At 45.8% G+C, this 22,575-nt stretch overlaps 1 protein-coding gene across 7 annotated transcripts in view; it reads right to left on the minus strand.

Annotated features, from left to right (window-relative positions):
- LOC110523124 (WD repeat-containing protein 7) overlaps positions 1-22,575 on the minus strand; it is a 342,879-nt gene that overhangs the window by 101,870 nt on the left and 218,434 nt on the right. For all 7 annotated transcript variants that reach the window (XR_005051631.1, XR_005051630.1, XR_005051629.1 and 4 more), the window contains one exon: positions 15,934-16,158. Coding sequence is in view for 4 of the 7 variants with exons in the window: in XM_036976656.1 (XP_036832551.1) it covers positions 15,934-16,158 (225 nt within the window). In the remaining 3 variants the exon portion in view is untranslated. The remainder of the gene's footprint in view (positions 1-15,933; positions 16,159-22,575) is intronic.

Raw genomic sequence — 22,575 nt, forward strand, 5'->3', positions numbered from 1 at the left:
ATTTCACTGTGAGGTCTACTACACCTGTTGTATTCAGCATTTCACTGTAAGGTCTACTACACCTGTTGTATTCAACATTTCACTGTGAGGTCTACTACACCTGTTGTATTCAACATTTCACTGTAAGGTCTATTACACCTGTTGTATTCAGCATTTCACTGTGAGGTCTACTACACCTGTTGTATTCAGCATTTCACTGTGAGGTCTACTACACCTGTTGTATTCAACATTTCACTGTAAAGTCTATTACACCTGTTGTATTCAGCATTAGACTTAGCATTAGGGATCATCAACTAGATTCAGCCGCTCGCTGATTCTTTCTTTCTTGATGATCAGGGGGCTGGAATATAATAACAAATAATTTCTAGATTTCTAGACTGCAAATTGACCAACAAGATGCCCAAACAGATCTAATATTTGATTAAAACAATCATTTCAAACCTTGCTTACATTTGTATATGATCACATATTCTGTGTGGAAAAACTTTAAAACAGATTAACTAAATGTAAATCACTTGGAGATGACTTCCTGGTGTTTTTACTCTTTTAATGTGCAACAATAAAACAATTTAAAATTAAATACAATTTGCTCAGACGGGCCAAATAAAATCACATAATTTTGATGTCAACAATTTCAGAAAATGTTTTACAGACATGATCAACCTCAACTGATGGTGGAGCATTTTCTGGAAATGTTTACATCAAAATTACGAGAGCTCAGATTTCCCGCAGACACTGGTTTGTATGTGTGTGTGTGTGTCTGTGTGCGCGGTGTATGTGTGTGCGGTGTGTGCAGAGGGATTGCCCCGGGTAATGCACTAATTGAAAGGGTCTGGCAGGGCGTCTCAGGCCACATGGGGGAAGAGAGAGAGAAGAGAGAGAGAGAAGAGAGAGATGAGAGAGAGAGAGAGAAGAGATAGAGAGAGGAGAGAGGGAAGAGAGAGAAGAGAGAGAGAGAAGAGAGAAAAGAGAGAAGAGAGAGAAGAGAGAGAGAGGAGAGAGAGAGGAGAGAGAGAGAAGATAGAAGAGAGAGAGAGGAGAGAGAGAAGAGAGAAAATAGAGAGGAGAGAGAAGAGAGAAAAGAGAGAAGAGAGAAGAGAGAGAGAAGAGAGGAGAGAGAAGGAGAGAAGAGAGGAGAGAGGAGAAGAGAGAGAAGAGAGGAGAGAGAAGAGAGAGAAGAGAGAGAGAGAAGAGAGGAGAGAGGAGAGAGAAAATAGATAGAAGAGAGAGAGAGAAGGGAGAGAGAAGGGAGAGAGAGGAGAGAGAAGGGAGAGAGAGGAGAGAGAGAAGAGAGACACCTGACCCTCGAACATACAGATGTAGAGTAGAGAAGAAAAGAGCTTGAGTCAGAGAGACGGGACGGCCTTCAACAGACAGGACTGACAAAACATCAGGAGACAGACAGCAGTACCTGAACCACAGCCACAAACAATAGAGCCCTCTGGTATCCAAGGGTTACTTTTCATACACATTCAATAGAGTCAGAAGCATCGATATTCTTACTGGACGAGTATCGCAATATTTTCGGCATGTTGGAACATAGAACCCGAAGCAGACCAAACTCGTTGGTCCTTTTAAAAAAAAAAAAAAAACCCTGCTGTATGTGAAATATATTGTGTTTATAAGTTGGAAAATAAATACATGTGACTCTGGATCACGACATAAATGTCTGTCTGTTTACAACATTGCAGCTGTTTTCCTAAAAGAAGTCCCAGCCCTACATTCTAGATGCCATTCTATAGTCTGAACTCACAAAGTAATGAATGACATTATGGTAGAAACTCAGGAAACTAAATACAGAAGGTTTAATTCAAATACAATATAATCGCTTATGGCCTACATCTTGTTAAAGGTATATATTAGAATATGTTAAGTACATTTTACAGCATTAGTAGGAGTAGACACAGAATGTACTCCATGTCTGACCTCTAGCTTGCCCTCCTCTCTCTACAACTGGTCGTATGGAGTTGTTATTATATAACATAAATACGCTTAGCCAAAAGGTTGCACTCCTCAACCAACCGTCTGGCAGACAGAGACAGAGATGAGAGAGACGGAGTCTGCTGTTAGCTAGTGATAGATAGCAGTCTCCTGTTAGCTAGTGATAGATAGCAGTCCCCTGTTAGCTAGTGATAGATAGTAGTCTGCTGTTAGCTAGTGATAGATAGCAGTCTGCTGTTAACTAGTGATAGATAGTAGTCTGCTGTTAGCTAGTGATAGATAGTAGTCTGCTGTTAGCTAGTGATAGATAGTAGTCTGCTGTTAGCTAGTGATAGATAGCAGTCCCCTGTTAGCTAGTGATAGATAGCAGTCTGCTGTTAGCTAGTGATAGATAGCAGTCTGCTGTTAGCTAGTGATAGATAGCAGTCTGCTGTTAGCTAGTGATAGATAGCAGTCTGCTGTTAGCTAGTGATAGATAGCAGTCTCATGTTAGCTAGTGAATGATAGCAGTCTGCTGTTAGCTAGTGATAGATAGCAGTCTCCTGTTAGCTAGTGATAGATAGCAGTCTCATGTTAGCTAGTGAAAGATAGTAGTCTCCTGTTAGCTAGTGATAGATAGCAGTCTGCTGTTAGCTAGTGATAGATAGCAGTCTCATGTTAGCTAGTGAATGATAGCAGTCTGCTGTTAGCTAGTGATAGATAGCAGTCTCCTGTTAGCTAGTGATAGATAGCAGTCTCATGTTAGCTAGTGATAGATAGCAGTCTCCTGTTAGCTAGTGATAGATAGCAGTCTCCTGTTAGCTAGTGATAGATAGCAGTCTCCTGTTAGCTAGTGATAGATAGCAGTCTGCTGTTAGCTAGTGATAGATAGGCAAGCCATCTCCCACAGAGAAGGGTCCAACCATCTCCCACAGAGAAGGGTCCAACCATCTCCCACAGAGAAGAGTCCAACCATCTCCCACAGAGATGGGTCCAACCATCTCCCACAGAGATGGGTCCAACCATCTCCCACAGAGATGAGTCCAACCATCTCAGTCCAACCATCTCCCACAGAGAAGGGTCCAACCATCTCCCACAGAGATGAGTCCAACCATCTCCCCCGAGATGAGTCCAACCATCTCCCCCAGAGAAGGGTCCAACCATCTCCCCCAGAGAAGGGTCCAACCATCTCCCCCAGAGAAGGGTTCAACCATCTCCCCCAGAGAAGGGTTCAACCATCTCCCCCAGAGAAGGGTCCAACCATCTCCCACAGAGAAGGGTCCAACCATGTCCCACAGAGAAGGGTCCAACCATCTCCCACAGAGAAGGGTCCAACCATCTCCCACAGAGAAGGGTCCAACCATCTCCCACAGAGAAGGGTCCAACCATCTCCCACAGAGAAGGGTCCAACCATCTCCCACAGAGAAGGGTCCAACCATCTCCCACAGAGAAGGGTCCAACCATCTCCTCCAGAGAAGGGTCCAACCATCTCCCACAGAGAAGGGTCCAAACATCTTTGCAGTTATGCATCATTGCCATTGGTATGGAAAAGACTTGTGCTTGTACTTTATACTGGGAGGGTGTTCTGTCCAGCCCATGACATCCTTCTGCTCTTATACTGGGAGGGTGTTCTGTCCAGCCCATGACATCCTTCTGCTTTTATACTGGGAGGGTGTTCTGTCCAGCCCATTACATCCTTCTGCTTTTATACTGGGAGGGTGTTCTGTCAAGCCCATGACATCCTTCTGCTTTTATACTGGGAGGGTGTTCTGTCCAGCCCATGACATCCTTCTGCTTTTATACTGGGAGGGTGTTCTGTCCTGCCCATGACATCCTTCTGCTTTTATACTGGGAGGGTGTTCTGTCCAGCCCATGACATCCTTCTGCTTTTATACTGGGAGGGTGTTCTGTCCAGCCCATGACATCCTTCTGCTTTTATACTGGGAGGGTGTTCTGTCCAGCCCATGACATCCTTCTGCTTTTATATTGAGCTAGTTCAGCGTATACTTTCAAACTGATATTTTAATCTCTGTCACATGAAACCGTTCACATGTGCGGTGCCCTTTTGACAACGGTGTTTTCCCGTTTTGCCCCAATCAGGTCACGCATCCCAAATGCACATCGGTCCGGGTACATTTCTCCAATGTCCGGTAAACTTAAAATGTTGCCGGTCAAACGTCTGGCGGCGCCACATTTTCCTAATGGAAACCTTGGCACAAACACACAGGCACGTAAGCATGCACATTAGCACACACGCACGCTCACCACACACACACACACACACAAAGAGAATATATCTTACAAATCACACTGAACCTGACAATGCCAATCTCTGAGCCATGCATACTGCCCTGCCTTACACACACACACACACCAGGGTTCCTTACACTAATCATTTGACAGAACGCACACCAGGGTTCCTTACACGAATCATTTGACAGAACCCACACCAGGGTTCCTTACACTAATCATTTGACAGAACGCACACCAGGGTTCCTTACACGAATCATTTGACAGAACCCACACCAGGGTTCCTTACACTAATAATTTGACAGAACGCACACCAGGGTTCCTTACACGAATCATTTGACAGAACAGCGTCAGTTTATTGCTGCAACACATTTTCGGAGGTCCCCGCTGACCAGCCTACTGTAGTCCCAACAGCTCTGACTAGCCTACTGTAGTCCCAACAGCTCCGACTAGCCTACTGTAGTCCCAACAGCTCTGACTAGCCTACTGTAGTCCCAACAGCTCCGACTAGCCTACTGTAGTCCCAACAGCTCTGACTAGTCTACTGTAGTCCCAACAGCTCTGACTAGCCTACTGTAGTCCCAACAGCTCTGACTAGCCTACTGTAGTCCCAACAGCTCTGACTAGCCTACTGTAGTCCCAACAGCTCTGACTAGCCTACTGCAGCCAACTGCAGCCCCAACAGCTCTGAGCAGCCAACAGCTCTGAGCAGCCTACTGCAGCCTCAACAGCTCTGAGCAGCCTACTGCAGCCCCAACAGCTCTGAGCAGCCTACTGCAGCCAACAGCCTACTGCAGCCCCAACAGCTCTGAGCAGCCAACAGCTCCGAGCAGCCTACTGCAGCCTCAACAGCTCTGAGCAGCCTACTGCAGCCCCAACAGCTCTGAGCAGCCTACTGCAGCCAACAGCCTACTGCAGCCCCAACAGCTCTGAGCAGCCAACAGCTCCGAGCAGCCTACTGCAGCCTCAACAGCTCTGACCAGCCTACTGCAGCCAACAGCAGCCCCAACAGCTCTGTGCAGCCTACTGCAGCCCCAACAGCACTGAGCAGCCTCCTGCAGCCCCAACAGCTCTGAGCAGCCTACTGCAGCCCCAACAGCTCTGAGCAGCCTACTGCAGCCCCAACAGCACTGAGCAGCCTACTGCAGCCTACAGCACTGAGCAGCCTACTGCAGCCTACAGCACTGATCAGCCTACTGCAGCCTACAGCACTGATCAGCCTACTGCAGCCTACAGCACTGATCAGCCTACTGCAGCCTACAGCACTGAGCAGCCTACTGCAGCCTACAGCACTGATCAGCCTACTGCAGCCTACAGCACTGAGCAGCCTACTGCAGCCTACAGCACTGAGCAGCCTACTGCAGCCTACAGCACTGAGCAGCCTACTGCAGCCTACAGCACTGAGCAGCCTACTGCAGCCTACAGCACTGAGCAGCCTACTGCAGCCTACAGCACTGAGCAGCCTACTGCAGCCTACAGCACTGAGCAGCCTACTGCAGCCAACAGCACTGAGCAGCCTACTGCAGCCAACAGCACTGAGCAGCCTACTGCAGCCCCAACAGCTCTGAGCAGCCTACTGCAGCCCCAACAGCACTGAGCTGACAGACAGACAGACAGACAGACAGACGAGAGAGACAGGAGATCCTCCCTCCAACCCAGTACGTCCTTGTTAGCCTGATGGATAATTCTTGCCCTCTGGCTCAGGCTTGTCTAAGGAAATTCATCCCTGGCAGTACCTCATCATAGCACAGACCAGTGTGTGTGTGTGTGTGTGTGTGTGTGTGTGTGTGTGTGTGTGTGTGTGTGTGTGTGTGTGTGTGTGTTCCATATATCTGTTGCAGAGACAGCGTCATCATTGTTACCAGAGACAATTCACAAGCTGTCCTTCTCCATAAGTTCCTGTGCCTTATTTTAGCTGGTGAGCAGAGCAGGACCGATTCAAGTAGATAATGGTCAGCCAGCCAGCCAATCTATCTAATGCCTTTTATAAACAACAGAACAGGAACAGTTTGTATTGCATTCGTGAATTACGATTTATTTAATATGTTTAGGCTAATTATTCAAAGCTCCCTTTTGTTATTTTTTTATTTTTTTAAAACTAAAACGCTTCATTACATTTCAAAGCATGAATGTCTCAAATGCTGTGTGATGGCATGTATTTTTGTGTTTTAATTTTTTTTTACAAAATTTCTAGTAACCTTAGCTATTTGTTATTACGGAGTAACGTGTTTAGATTGCTGAGGGTTTTTGATTTTGATTTTAGATTTAATTCTGTAACGTAACAAAACGTTGGAACAAGGAAAGGGGTCCGAATACTTTCCCGAAACCATCCGTATTCATCACAAACAATTTCATTATCACACTTGTCTGTGTGATGTACTGCGCCATCCCCAAGACCAGAGACAATCAGACAGGTGTCTCATGGGAAAACAAATGACTGGTCGACCAAACAATCGATCAGTCCAACTAAATGGGGTCAGTCATAAAAACCAAAATCTGTCATTTGTTTTTCAGCCCAAACAGCAGCCCTGCTTTTTTTTCCCCAAATACCATCAACTGACATAATCGTTGAACCGTCATAACTATTGCAGATTGCACCTTTAAAGGCTAATTCCTCTGGCACCAAGTAAAGAATCAGAGAAATCAACAAGGTGATGGCATGTAAGTGTTCATACAACCATTGTCACATTCCCCAGTTTCTGTGTTGGTTTTCGGGTGTGTATGTGTCTATTTCAGGAAATGGCTTCCTGGATTCCAAAGCAGCTGATTGGTCGGCCCATCACTAATTGGCGCTCTGACCCCGCCCTCTCGTCAGGGGATACAGCTGTCTGCAATTACCGACTCCTAACAAAGGAGGGAGAGCTTCTTTGTATGTTCTGGTAAATTTGTTGAGGTATGTGTACACCATAGTACCTAGTGTTTTGGTAGCCTCTCCTGTAGAGGTATGTGTGCACCATAGTACCTAGTGTTTTGGTAGCCTCTCCTGTAGAGGTATGTGTGCACCATAGTACCTAGTGTTTTGGTAGCCTCTCCTGTAGAGGTATGTGTTTGGTTTATTTCCCCGGGGGGGGGGCACCTTGTGAGTATTTAGGCATGAGGCCTGTGGGCACACATATACCCATAGTATGTACTCTGTCTATGCACTAGGTAAGACCTGGGCGGACCATCCCCTGTATTTTGGTTAGCGCACCAGGTGGTGTTACGAATAGGTAAGTAGGGGGTAGGCAGGTAAGTTAGGCAGGTAAGGTAGGCAGGTAAGGTAGGCAGGTAAGGTAGGCAGGTAAGGTAGGAGGTAAGGTAGGCAGGTAAGGTAGGCAGGTAAGGTAGGCAGGTAAGTTAGGCAGGTAAGTTAGGCAGGTAAGTTAGGCAGGTAAGGTAGGAGGTAAGTTAGGAGGTAAGGTAGGCAGGTAAGGTAGACAGGTAAGGTAGGAGGTAAGGTAGGAGAGGGGGATCTTTAACTTTCTTTGCTTGCGTCCAGTCCCTTTTCTCCACTATTCCCGGTAAACGGTAAATATTCTCTGCCTATGTAGGTGCGGGTAAGGATGACAATCACATACCTCTTTCATTCCACGGGGAGTTGAGTTCCCTCTTCCAAGAGGCGTACGCAACAACCATCCACACAGATATATACTATAGAAAAACATTCTTTAAAAATGACACAGACTGACCAGGTGAATGATTTGTTAAATCAAATCAGTGTAGATGAAGGGGAAGAGGCTGGTTAAAACAAGGATTTTTCAGCCTTGAAACATGGATGGTGTTCGTGTGTCATTCAGAGGGTGAATTGGCAAGACAAAATATTTAAGTGCCTTTGAACGGGGCATGGTAGTATGGGCCAGACGCACCAGTTTGCTGGGTTTTTCCACGGTCAACAGTTTCCCCCGTGTGTATCAAGAACGGTCCACCACCCAAAAGGACATCCAGTCAACCTGACACAACTTTGGGGAAGCATTGGCGTCAACATGGGGCCAGCATCCCTGTGGAACACTTTCAACACCTTTTGGGGTTGGTGGGGGGGGGGGGGTGCGCAACTCAATATTAGGAAGGTGTTCTTAATGTTTAGTACACTCAGTCTGTATAGAAGAACCAGCGTCATCACATCCTTGCACCATGGTATTTTGCTTAGATGCTGGTCACATAATATCTTTCTACATTATTGGAACTAACTTACACACTTGATAGAGGCTCTGCCCCCGGGGGATCAGAAATATATATATCGCCCTGCTGTTAGACGGGTTATTGGCTGGGGAGCAGTACAGATCTTCCACTCTTGATTGCACATTAAATGGAACCCTATTCCCTTATAGAGTGCACTACCCTATGTGCAACTGGTCAAAAGTAGTGCACTACATAGGGGATAGGGTGCGATTCGGGATACATCCCACAATAGAGGAGTGTAGGTCTGAGCCTAGATGAGAACACACAGAGCCAATCGCATTAATAATCTACGGCAGACTCCTCCCAGCACGCCATCGCCACGGAGACTGGAGGACTTATTATTGATTATTGGGTTGGAGACCAAGGACCGTGGTGGGGTGGCTGGGACTACAGGTCTCTAGATTTGTCTGTATGGAGGGATGTGGGACTACAGGTCTGTGTATCTGTCTGTATGGAGGGATCTGTCTGTATGGAGGGATGTGGTACAACAAGGTCTCACAGTCCCACTGCCGTGTTACACGTTTTTACTTCGCACTTTTATTCAAAAGTCAAATTTCAACGTTTTGTTTTTCTACCTTTTAACATTAAAAAGGTTATGGATAGGGTTAAAACATTACGTTTAGGTATTCACGCCGAATGGTTAAGTTAAAATGTACATCCTCTCGTGCTCTGTCAGGTTGGATGGGGAACGTCGTTGCACAGCCATTTTCTACCACTGGGATTTAAAACGAGACCTTCGGTACCAGAGTCATGGGGTTACGTCCGTCCATAACACCCTAGAAAAACCCAAGCCTACTTGATGGTAATAGCGTTCACGGTTGCCCCTAGTGGCAGGTTTTGAAGCCATTTCCCGATGTCCTCAGGACATGAGGATAGATGTCCCAAAACAATTTGATGTAAATCTTGAGCGATCTGGCTGTGCGTGTCTCTTCAGAAATATATTCTACTTTACGACAACCTTTTACAGGTCCAAGGTGATTATGAGCTAAGAGCATCAACTGAATTTTTCAACGTGGTTTTTAAGGTGCCGCTTTCACGCGTCTCCCCTCTCCTCAGTGTTTTATTCTGATCGAGACGCAACAGAGCGTCGTTCCCTAAAATCTCTTTTCAACAAACAATAAACAGGCAGTAAAAATATCAACGTCTTTAAAAGGCTCATGTTAACAACTAGAAACATACGTGTGCGTGTTTGTGTTTTAATGGCTGTGCTGTACCAGTGTGATGTATGTGAGAGGTGAGGATCAGCTTCACCCCCCCCCCCAGTAACATATCAGTCTCTACATCTTTACAGTCATTTAGCAGATGCCTCTTATCCAAACACAATTACAATTAGACGCATTTAACCTTAAGATAACTAGGTGAGGGACGACGACACGTCACAATCGTATCAAGTATCATTTCCCCCTTAACAGAGTATTTACCAGAAAAAGTCAGTGGTAAGTGGGAAGGTTGGGATGGCAAGGTGTTGTTGCATTGCCTGAAAGTCAGTAGGGGCAATTCCATAGGCACTAGATCATCATCTACCACTAGGCACGGCTGGAGATGGCTCATAAACAGTAACAAGGTCCTAGAGAAGATCATAAACAGTAACAAGGTCCTAGAGAAGATCATAAACAGTAACAAGGTCCTAGAGAAGATCATAAACAGTAACAAGGTCCTAGAGAAGATCATAAACAGTAACAAGGTCCTAGAGAAGATCATAAACAGTAACAAGGTCCTAGAGAAGATCATAAACAGTAACAAGGTCCTAGAGAAGATCATAAACAGTAACAAGGTCCTAGAGAAGATCATAAACAGTAACAAGGTCCTAGAGAAGATCATAAACAGTAACAAGGTCCTAGAGAAGATCATAAACAGTAACAAGGTCCTAGAGAAAATCATAAACAGTAACAAGGTCCTAGAGAAGATCATAAACAGTAACAAGGTCCTAGAGAAGATCATAAACAGTAACAAGGTCCTAGAGAAGATCATAAACAGTAACAAGGTCCTAGAGAAGATCATAAACAGTAACAAGGTCCTAGAGAAGATCATAAACAGTTACAAGGTCCTAGAGAAGATCATGAACAGTAACAAGGTCCTAGAGAAGATCATAAACAGTAACAAGGTCCTAGAGAAGATCATAAACAGTAACAAGGTCCTAGAGAAGATCATAAACAGTAACAAGGTCCTAGAGAAGATCATAAACAGTAACAAGGTCCTAGAGAAGATCATAAACAGTTACAAGGTCCTAGAGAAGATCATAAACAGTAACAAGGTCCTAGAGAAGATCATAAACAGTAACAAGGTCCTAGAGAAGATCATAAACAGTAACTAGGTCCTAGAGAAGATCATAAACAGTAACAAGGTCCTAGAGAAGATCATAAACAGTAACAAGGTCCTGGAGACGGCTCATAAACAGTAACAAGGTCCTAGAGAAGATCATAAACAGTAACAAGGTCCTAGAGAAGATCATAAACAGTAACAAGGTCCTAGAGAAGATCATAAACAGTAACAAGGTCCTAGAGAAGATCATAAACAGTTACAAGGTCCTAGAGAAGATCATAAACAGTAACAAGGTCCTAGAGAAGATCATAAACAGTAACAAGGTCCTGGAGACGGCTCATAAACAGTAACAAGGTCCTAGAGAAGATCATAAACAGTAACAAGGTCCTAGAGAAGATCATAAACAGTAACAAGGTCCTAGAGAAGATCATAAACAGTAACTAGGTCCTAGAGAAGATCATAAACAGTAACAAGGTCCTAGAGAAGATCATAAACAGTAACAAGGTCCTAGAGAAGATCATAAACAGTAACAAGGTCCTAGAGAAGCCAGTCAAGTAATGCTACTTTTTTAAATATACATTTTTTTTCCATCTCAGTTTAACACTCACAGTGGATGTCATAGGTCCGGGGTTAAAAGCCACCATACTGTTTTTTGCCTTAGGGTCACTTTTGGGAAATGGAGGCCCTTCAAGGTCCCCGTATAAATGAAGGTTTTAGAGCTTGACTGTCTTACAATAAAGTTAGGCACAACAACACAAAACACAACAAGTGCAGTCTCAACTACTGTACCTCCCCCCGTTCTTGTTTTCCCTATATTATGTAACCCTATAGGGGATATTATAGAGGCGACAATAGTCACGACAATATAGGCATTGGTTGAAGCACAGTGTTAAAATCTCCCTACCATCATATCTAAGCCAATATGACACAAATCTCTCTCTCAAAAAAAAAAAATGCGAATCAACTTGATTGGAGGTACACAACACCCTCCCCACCTCTTGTCATGAGCCGTCTGGCTGTTACCCGAGAACCACATACCGGGTCGTTAGCATTAGGGTTGTTAGCATTAGGGGCGTTAGGGTCGTTAGCGTTAGGGTCGTTAGCATTAGGGTCGTTAGCGTCGTTAGCGTTAGGGTCGTTAGCGTTAGGGTCGTCAGACAATTTTAATGTCCAGAAGTCGCTCAATATTTAGGCGACGGATAAGAACAAATCAAATCAAATGTTACTTGTCACACGCACCGAATACAACAGGTGTTACAGTGAAATGCGTACAACTTACAAGCCCTTAATAAACATAAGAAATAAAAAGTAATTGGGTTGGTTGCTCGGCAACAACAACAACAACAACAGGTGCTTGCGGCATGTTGCCAGTCATAAGAAGGGCTCCCCTATTGAGCCAGCTCGGCTCCCCTATTGAGCCAGCTCGGCTCCCCTATTGAGCCAGCTCGGCTCCCCTATTGAGCCAGCTCGGCTCCCCTATTGAGCCAGCTCGGCTCCTCTATTGAGCCAGCTCGGCTCCTCTATTGAGCCAGCTCGGCTCCTCTATTGAGCCAGCTCGGCTCCTCTATTGAGCCAGCTCGGCTCCTCTATTGAGCCAGCTCGGCTCCTCTATTGAGCCAGCTCGGCTCCTCTATTGAGCTAGCTATATGGTGGTATTCCAGCTGAGGTTAATCAATAAATGCAAGAAGATCACTTGATTAACTAGGTGGCTCACTTGCTAACTTTAGCTTGCTTGTACAAAGTCCAGCAGCTAGCCTCTGTTGCAAACTAACATCAGTCGGCTGAAAGCTAGCTAGCTAGCTAGCGAACTGGCACAGAAGGCTGAAGTCATCGTGTGTAAACTGCTGATCAGGTAGAAACAACGTTTAAGCTACGTATTCTTTTGACAGAGGTTAATATATACTGTTCATTGATCAGTAATCGATCAAACAGGACCGTGTTTTAAACACAGCTGAGCTTTATGTCAATATTACACAGGTGAACCAACACCTGTTTTTTTTACATTTATTTTTTATTTGACCTTTAACCAGGCAAGTCAGTTAAGAACAAATTCTTATTTTCAATGACGGTCTACCAGTTCTGCCCCTGCCTTGTTCAGGGGCAGAACGACAGATTTGTACCTTGTCAGCTCGGGGATTTGAACTTGCAACCTTCCGGTTACTAGTCCAATGCTCTTACCACTAGGCTACCCTGCCGCCCCAGTTACAGAAACCAGGAAGGTAGACAGGCTCTGCTGTGTCCACCACACCACATAACTGTTGTTATGTCGGGAACCTACTGACCAACATAGGATTTTACTACGACGTATTGCTAAAATACAGGCACATTAATTATTACAAGACAAAACAACTCAATCAAGCCTGATGTTCTTGTGAGTGTGAAAACATGAAAAGGTAGCAGAATGGGATAATGTCTTACTGTGGTGTGGGAAGAATCCAATACCTTTTCTTGTATGTGGTATAAATCACATTGTTGTGAAAGCCCCTCTAAGAGTATGAATCAGACTGTTTGAGAAGATTTGAATCCTTAGCAACCTGCCTACACATAGTTTGAAGTACAATATAACAACATGGCTGCTGTAGTAGGTCAACGCTGTGTGCTGGAAAAACCTTGGTAGAGCATGGGTGGACTAGGCATTGTGGTGCTGTAAAACCTTGGTAGAGCATGGGTGGACTAGGTATTGTGGTGCTGGAAAACCTTGGTAGAACATGGGTGGACTAGGTATTGTGGTGCTGTAAAACCTTGGTAGAGCATGGGTGGACTAGGTATTGTGGTGCTGGAAAACCTTGGTAGAGCATGGGTGGACTAGGTATTGTGGTGCTGGAAAAACCTTGGTAGAGTATGGGTGGACTAGGCATTGTGGTGCTGTAAAACCTTGGTGGAGCATGGGTGGACTAGGCATTGTGGTGCTGTAAAACCTTGGTAGAACATGGGTGGACTAGGCATTGTGGTGCTGTAAAACCTTGGTAGAACATGGGTGGACTAGGCATTGTGGTGCTGTAAAACCTTGGTAGAACATGGGTGGACTAGGCATTGTGGTGCTGTAAAACCTTGGTAGAACATGGGTGGACTAGGCATCGTGGTGCTGTAAAACCTTGGTAGAACATGGGTGGACTAGGCATTGTGGTGCTGTAAAACCTTGGTAGAACATGGGTGGACTAGGTATTGTGGTGCTGTAAAACCTTGGTAGAACATGGGTGGACTAGGTATTGTGGTGCTGTAAAACCTTGGTAGAACATGGGTGGACTAGGTATTGTGGTGCTGTAAAACCTTGGTAGAACATGGGTGGACTAGGCATTGTGGTGCTGGATAACCTTGGTAGAGCATGGGTGGACTAGGCATTGTGGTGCTGGATAACCTTGGTAGAGCATGGGTGGACTAGGCATTGTGGTGCTGTAAAACCTTGGTAGAGCATGGGTGGACTAGGCATTGTGGTGCTGTAAAACCTTGGTGGAGCATGGGTGGACTAGGCATTGTGGTGCTGTAAAACCTTGGTAGAACATGGGTGGACTAGGCATTGTGGTGCTGGATAACCTTGGTAGAGCATGGGTGGACTAGGCATTGTGGTGCTGGATAACCTTGGTGGAGCATGGGTGGACTAGGCATTGTGGTGCTGGATAACCTTGGTGGAGCATGGGTGGACTAGGCATTGTGGTGCTGGATAACCTTGGTGGAGCATGGGTGGACTAGGCATTGTGGTGCTCGTGAATTTCCTTTATTTATCGACTTCAGACCAAATGCATATTCTCATTAAAAACAGATTTTTGGGAGGTTTAATACTTCACTAAGCAGTCCTTCTCCACATTATTTGACCATGGCGTTAGCACAACAACACAGCCATTCCCCCTCCATAGAGACATGTCCCCCTCCATAGAGACATGTCCCCCTCCATAGAGACATGTCCCCCTCCATAGAGACATTCCCCCCTCCATAGAGACATCCCCCCTCCATAGAGACATTCCTCCCTCCATAGAGACATTCCCCCCTCCATAGAGACATTCCTCCCTCCATAGAGACATTCCCCCCTCCATAGAGACATTCCCCCTCCATAGACATTCCCCCTCCATAGACATTCCCCCTCTTCTTCCCGACCCGTTTTTTCCTCCGGTTTGATTGACAGCTCAGAGGATCAAAGTGGTGGCAATGTTTGCATTCCAATATGCCCTCTATTCTCTCTCTCCCCTCTTTCCCCTCTCTCTCTCTAATCTCCTACCCTCTCCCTCCCTTTCTCTCTCTCCCCCTTCCCCTCTTTCTCCCTCCCCCCTTCCCCTCTCTCACACACACACACCTTCCCCTCTCTCACACACACACACCTTCCCCTCTCTCACACACACACACCTTCCCCTCTCTCACACACACACACCTTCCCCTCTCTCACACACACACACACCTTCCCCTCTCTCACACACACCTTCCCCTCTCTCACACACACCTTCCCCTCTCTCACACACACCTTCCCCTCTCTCTCACACACCTTCCTCTCTCTCTCACATACACCTTCCTCTCTCTCTCACACACACCTTCCCCTCTCTCTCACACACACCTTCCCCTCTCTCTCACACACACCTTCCTCTCTCTCTCACACCTTCCTCTCTCTCTCACACCTTCCTCTCTCTCACACCTTCCTCTCTCTCACACCTTCCTCTCTCTCTCACCTTCCTCTCTCTCTCTCACACACCTTCCTCTCTCTCTCACACACACCTTCCTCTCTCTCTCACACACCTTCCTCCCTCTCTCTGCAGGGTGACAGCCTGGGCTCTGCTCTGAATGGGGAACTCCACATTGATTCTCTCTCTCTCTCTCTCTCTCTCTCTCTCTCTCTCTCTCTCTCTCTCTCTCTCTCTCTCTCTCTCTCTCTCTCTCTGAACACAGATGCAACGCGGCTCAACTGTTCTCTATGAGAGCTGAACTAACTAACGCACGCAGGCAGGTGAGAGATCTAAACTTTCAACAATATGAATAAAGAAGACCCCAGGCAACGAGAGGTAGAGGGGGAGACGTACAGAGCCACACCATAGGGAGAGCTAGCTACCTGGTAGGTTATTCACGTGGCCTTCCCTTCACTCCAACACACTCAGAGTGAGTGAGTGAGTGAATGAGTATCAGTGTGGGATGGTAGAAGTCACTTATTCATTCCTATCGAGGCTAAAACTCTTGAAAGCTCTCAGACTTCACAAAGTCACCAAGTACTCGACTCTGATATATAACCACTCATATTCTCAGAACAACATGTAGAGAGAAAGCAGCCACTCGCAGACAAGTGGGAGAAAGATAGAAGGGCGTATATGGAGACAGACTTGCGCGTGCCGAGCACAGAGAGAGAAAGAGGGCGTGTCCACTCACAGGTGTGTCGGGCCAGGGAGTAGTTGGATCCTCCAGTAGTCAGTCCAAAACCTTCTGGAGCCTGTCCACTGGTCCTGGCACGAGACGGCAGCTTAGGGGGTTCCAGCTCCGCCCCGAACTCCGCCCCGATGACCCCCAGCAGGACGATGGCGGTGGCCTGCTTACGACGCTCCTCGTACGAGTTGCAGATCTTCTTGGTGTTGGGAGGCAGGTTGGACAGACAGCCTGGAGAAGAAGATCACAGTGAGAGGGTCGTTTAAAAAGCATCAGGTGACAATACTAACAACTGGTAAACGATAAACTCCCTCTATTGGGTGAAATACCACAGTGTGACATCACAGCGGCAACATTTGTGACCCTTTGCACACAAGGTCAACCAGTGAAGAACGAACACCATTGTAAATACAACACATATTTATTCTCTCTTTTGTACTTAAACTATTTGCATATCGTTACAACACTGTATATAGACATAATATGACATCTGAAATGACTAGTGTTCATTTTTTATTGTTTATTTCACTTTAGTTTATTATCTATTTCACTTTCTTTGGCAATGTTAACATCAATCGATCAAATGTATTGATAAATCTCTTCGTACATCAGCTGATATCTCAAAGTGCTGTACAGAAACCCAGCCTAAAACCCCAAAACAGCAAGCAATGCAGGTGTAGAAGCACGGTGGCTAGGAAAAAATCCCCTAGAAAGGCCAGAACCTAGGAAGAAACCTAGAGAGGAACCAGGTTATGAGGGGTGGCCAGTCCTCTTCTGGCTGTGCCGGGTGGAGATTGTAACAGAACAGGAGCCAAGATATTCAAATGTTCATAGATGACCAGCAGGGTCAAATAATATTGTGTTTCCTTTGCCAATAAAGCCCTTAAATTGATTGGGAAGAAGGCAGGGAGGGATGGGGATGGGGAGGGCTAGAGAGACAGAGGGAGGGATGCGAGGGCTAGAGAGACAGAGGGAGGGATGGGGAGGGGAGGGATAGAGAGAGGGAGGGATGCGGAGGGCTAGAGAGACAGAGGGAGGGATGCGGAGGGCTAGAGAGACAGAGGGAGGGATGGGGAGGGATAGAGAGACAGAGGGAGGGATGCGGAGGGCTAGAGAGACAGAGGGAGGGATGGGGAGGGGAGGGATAGAGAGAGGGAGGGATGCGGAGGGCTAGAGAGACAGAGGGAGGGATGGGGAGGGGAGGGATAGAGAGACAGAGGGAGGGATGGGGAGGGATAGAGAGACAGAGGGAGGGATGCGGAGGGCTAGAGAGACAGAGGGAGGGATGGGGAGGGGAGGGATAGAGAGACAGAGGGAGGGATGCGGAGGGCTAGAGAGACAGAGGGAGGGATGCGGAGGGCTAGAGAGACAGAGGGAGGGATGCGGAGGGCTAGAGAGACAGAGGGAGGGATGCGGAGGGCTAGAGAGACAGAGGGAGGGATGGGGAGGGGAGGGATAGAGAGACAGAGGGAGGGATGGGGAGGGATAGAGAGACAGAGGGAGAGATCCAGCGTTAGCAGTGTCTCTATGGTGTTAAGTCTAACTTCAGAGAAGAGAGAGGGGTAGGGATAGAGCAATCCCAATGCTACCATTAGCGGCTACATAGTACCAGAATACACATGACTATTTGCAATAAATACCTTGGTCTCTGGACAAGGTATAGATGAGAGTTTACAGGAGTAGGGAGCATTGTCCTCATCAATCTACACACAATACCCCATTCATAAATGGAATAAGTTTGAAAGCGCCAAGACTCTTGCTAGAGCCACCCGGCCAAACTGAGCAATCGGGAGGTGACCAACAACCGGTGGTGGGAAAAATACCCAACTGTCACAACAAAAGTAAAGATAACGTAATAGAAAATGACTCAAGTAAAAGTTCCCCAGTAAAATTCTACTTAAGTATATTTTAAACCAAAGACTTTTACTCAAGTATCAAAAGTAAAAGTATAAATCATTTTAAATTCCTTATATTAAGCAAACCAGATGTCACCATTTTCTTGTATTGTAATTTATTTACAAAAAGCCACAGGCACAGAAATTATTTATAAACGAAGCATGTGTGTTTAGTGAGTCCTCCAGATCAGAGGCAGTAGGGATGACCAGGGATGTTCTCTGTTTAGTGAGTCCTCCAGATCAGAGGCAGTAGGGATGACCAGGGATGTTCTCTGTTTAGTGAGTCCTCCAGATCAGAGGCAGTAGGGATGACCAGGGATGTTCTCTGTTTAGTGAGTCCTCCAGATCAGAGGCAGTAGGGATGACCAGGGATGTTCTCTGTTTAGTGAGTCCTCCAGATCAGAGGCAGTAGGGATGACCAGGGATGTTCTCTGTTTAGTGAGTCCTCCAGATCAGAGGCAGTAGTGATGACCAGGGATGTTCTCTGTTTAGTGAGTCCTCCAGATCAGAGCCAGTAGGGATGACCAGGGATGTTCTCTGTTTAGTGAGTCCTCCAGATCAGAGACAGTAGGGATGACCAGGGATGTTCTCTGTTTAGTGAGTCCTCCAGATCAGAGGCAGTAGGGATGACCAGGGATGTTCTCTGTTTAGTGAGTCCTCCAGATCAGAGGCAGTAGAGATGATCAGGGATGTTCTCTGTTTAGTGAGTCCTCCAGATCAGAGACAGTAGGGATGACCAGGGATGTTCTCTGTTTAGTGAGTCCTCCAGATCAGAGGCAGTAGGGATGACCAGGGATGTTCTCTGTTTAGTGAGTCCTCCAGATCAGAGGCAGTAGGGATGATCAGGGATGTTCTCTGTTTAGTGAGTCCTCCAGATCAGAGGCAGTAGAGATGACCAGGGATGTTCTCTGTTTAGTGAGTCCGCCAGATCAGAGGCAGTAGGGAACAGAGGTAGTAGGGATGACCAGGGATGTTCGGTTGATAAGTGTGTGAATTGGACTATTTTCCTGTCCTGCTAAGCATAAAAAATGTAACAAGTACTTTTGGGTGTCAGGGAAAATGTAAGGAGTAAAAATTATAATATTTTATTAAGGAATGTAGTGGTAAATAAGGTAAAAGTTGTCAAAAACATAAATAGTAATGTAAAGTACAGATAACCCCATAAAACTACCTTAAGTAGTACTTTAAAGTATTTTTACTTAAGTACTTTACACCACTGCCAAGAACCCGATGGTCACTCTGACGGAGCTCCAGAGTTCCGGAGAACCTTCCAGAAGGGCACCAATCAGGCCTTTATGGTAGAGTGGCCAGACGGAAGCCACTCCTCAGTAAAAGGCAATTGACAGCCCGCTTGGAGTTTACCAAAAGGCACCTAAACACTCTCAGACCGTGAGAAACAAGATTCTCTGGTCCGATGAAACCAAGATTGAACGCTCTTCCCTGAACACCAAGCGTCCCGTCTGGAGGAAACCTGGCACCATCCCCAGGGTGAAGCATGGTGGTGGCAGCATCATGCTGTGGGGGTGTTTTTCAGCAGCAGAGACGCTCCCCATCCAACCTGACAGAGCTTCAGAGGATCAGCAGAGAAGAATGGGAGAAACTTCCCAAATACAGGTGTGCCAAGCTTGTAGCGTCATACCAAAAAAAACCTGATGCTGTAATCGCTACCGAAGGTGTTTCAACAAAGTACTGAGTAAAAGGTCTGAATACTTACGTAAATGTGATATTTCAGTTATTCATTTATTTTATACGTTTGCTGCAAACATTCATTATGGGGTATTGTGTGTAGAACGAGGGGAAAAGGCTGTAATGTAACAAAATGTGGAAAAAGTCAAGGAGTCTGAATACTTTACACACTCCATGTGTAACTCTGTGTTGTCTGTTCACACTGCTATGCTTTATCTTGGCCAGGTCGCAGTTGTAAATGAGAACTTGTTCTCAACTGGCCTACCTGGTTAAATAAAGGTGTTCTCAACTGGCCTACCTGGTTAAATAAAGGTGTTCTCAACTGGCCTACCTGGTTAAATAAAGGTGTTCTCAACTGGCCTACCTGGTTAAATAAAGGTGTTCTCAACTGGCCTACCTGGTTAAATAAAGGTGTTCTCAACTGGCCTACCTGGTTAAATAAAGGTGTTCTCAACTGGCCTACCTGGTTAAATAAAGGTGTTCTCAACTAGCCTACCTGGTTAAATAAAGGTGTTCTCAACTGGCCTACCTGGTTAAATAAAGGTGTTCTCAACTGGCCTACCTGGTTAAATAAAGGTGTTCTCAACTGGCCTACCTGGTTAAATAAAGGTGTTCTCAACTGGCCTACCTGGTTAAATAAAGGTGTTCTCAACTGGCCTACCTGGTTAAATAAAGGTGTTCTCAACTGGCCTACCTGGTTAAATAAAGGTGAAATAAATAAATATATATATAATGTATTGTAATCCCGGCTCATCCTATATAACTCCTGTCCATACACACCATTATATACAGTATGTGTGTGTTTCCACACAGTACAAGTCAAACGTTTGGACGCTTACTACTCATTCAAGAGTTTTTTTTACATTTTTTTACTAAGAATCTAAAAATAGATTGATTTGTTTAACACTTTGTTTTGGTTACTAAATGACTTCATATGTGTTATTTCATAGTAATATGTAGTAACCAAAAAAAAAAGATATATATATATATCCCTTTTGTCGTCATGGTCTCCATAAGGTGCGACGGCAGGGTAGCCGTCGCAGGGTAGCCGTCGCACCTTACCACTAGGGTAGCCTAGTGGTAAGAGCGTTGGACTAGTAACCGGAAGGTTGCAAGTTCAAATCCCCGAGCTGACAATCTGACAAATCTGTCGTTCTGCCCCTGAACAAGGTTTTAACCCACTGTTCCTAGGCCGTCATTGAAAATAAGAATTTGTTTTTTAACTGACTTGTCTAGAAAGGTTCAATAAAAAAAGTGCTGAAAGGGGCCCACGGGGAGGCTGGCACCCCATTCAGAGGCACTTCAATCTTTCTCCTGAATGGAGGGTAGCTAGCTAGCTGTTAGTAACACAGCTGAATGGAGGGTAGTTAGCTGTTAGTAACACAGCTGAATGGAGGGTAGTTAGCTGTTACTAACACAGCTGAATGGAGGGTAGTTAGCTGTTACTAACACAGCTGAATGGAGGGTAGTTAGCTGTTACTAACACAGCTGAATGGAGGGTAGCTAGCTGTTTCTAACACGGCTGAATGGAGGGTAGTTAGCTGTTACTAACACGGCTGAATGGAGGGTAGTTAGCTGTTACTAACACAACTGAATGGAGAGTAGCTAGCTGTCACTAACACGGCTGAATGGAGGGTAGTTAGCTGTTACTAACACAGCTGAATGGAGGGTAGTTAGCTGTTACTAACACAGCTGAATGGAGGGTAGTTAGCTGTTACTAACACAGCTGAATGGAGGGTAGTTAGCTGTTAATAACACGGCTGAATGGAAGGGAGCTAGCTGTTACTAACACGGCTGAATGGAAGGGAGCTAGCTGTTTCTAACACAGCTGAATGGAGGGTAGCTAGCTGTTTCTAACACAGCTGAATGGAGGGTAGCTAGCTGTTTCTAACACAGCTGAATGGAGGGTAGCTAGCTGTTTCTAACACAGCTGAATGGAAGGTAGCTAGCTGTTACTAACACAGCTGAATGGAGGGTAGCTAGCTGTTACTAACACAGCTGAATGGAGGGTAGCTAGCTGTTTCTAACACAGCTGAATGGAGGGTAGCTAGCTGTTACTAACACACAGCTGAATGGAGGGTAGTTAGCTGTTTCTAACACAGCTGAATGGAGGGTAGCTAGCTGTTACTAACACACAGCTGAATGGAGGGTAGCTAGCTGTTTCTAACACAGCTGAATGGAGGGTAGCTAGCTGTTTCTAACACAGCTGAATGGAGGGTAGCTAGCTGTTTCTAACACAGCTGAATGGAGGGTAGCTAGCTGTTTCTAACACACAGCTGAATGGAGGGTAGTTAGCTGTTTCTAACACAGCTGAATGGAGGGTAGCTAGCTGTTTCTAACACAGCTGAATGGAGGGTAGCTAGCTGTTTCTAACACAGCTGAATGGAGGGTAGCTAGCTGTTTCTAACACACAGCTGAATGGAGGGTAGTTAGCTGTTACTAACACACAGCTGAATGGAGGGTAGTTAGCTGTTACTAACACACAGCTGAATGGAGGGTAGTTAGCTGCTAGTAACACACAGCTGAATGGAGGGTAGTTAGCTGTTACTAACACACAGCTGAATGGAGGGTAGTTAGCTGCTAGTAACACACAGCTGAATGGAGGGTAGCTAGCTGTTTCTAACACAGCTGAATGGAAGGTAGCTAGCTGTTACTAACACAGCTGAATGGAGGGTAGCTAGCTGTTACTAACACAGCTGAATGGAGGGTAGCTAGCTGTTTCTAACACAGCTGAATGGAGGGTAGCTAGCTGTTACTAACACACAGCTGAATGGAGGGTAGTTAGCTGTTTCTAACACAGCTGAATGGAGGGTAGCTAGCTGTTACTAACACACAGCTGAATGGAGGGTAGCTAGCTGTTTCTAACACAGCTGAATGGAGGGTAGCTAGCTGTTTCTAACACAGCTGAATGGAGGGTAGCTAGCTGTTTCTAACACAGCTGAATGGAGGGTAGCTAGCTGTTTCTAACACACAGCTGAATGGAGGGTAGTTAGCTGTTTCTAACACAGCTGAATGGAGGGTAGCTAGCTGTTTCTAACACAGCTGAATGGAGGGTAGCTAGCTGTTT

This window comes from Oncorhynchus mykiss, chromosome 5 (genome assembly GCF_013265735.2).
Source record: "Oncorhynchus mykiss isolate Arlee chromosome 5, USDA_OmykA_1.1, whole genome shotgun sequence".
Lineage (NCBI taxonomy): Eukaryota > Metazoa > Chordata > Actinopteri > Salmoniformes > Salmonidae > Oncorhynchus > Oncorhynchus mykiss.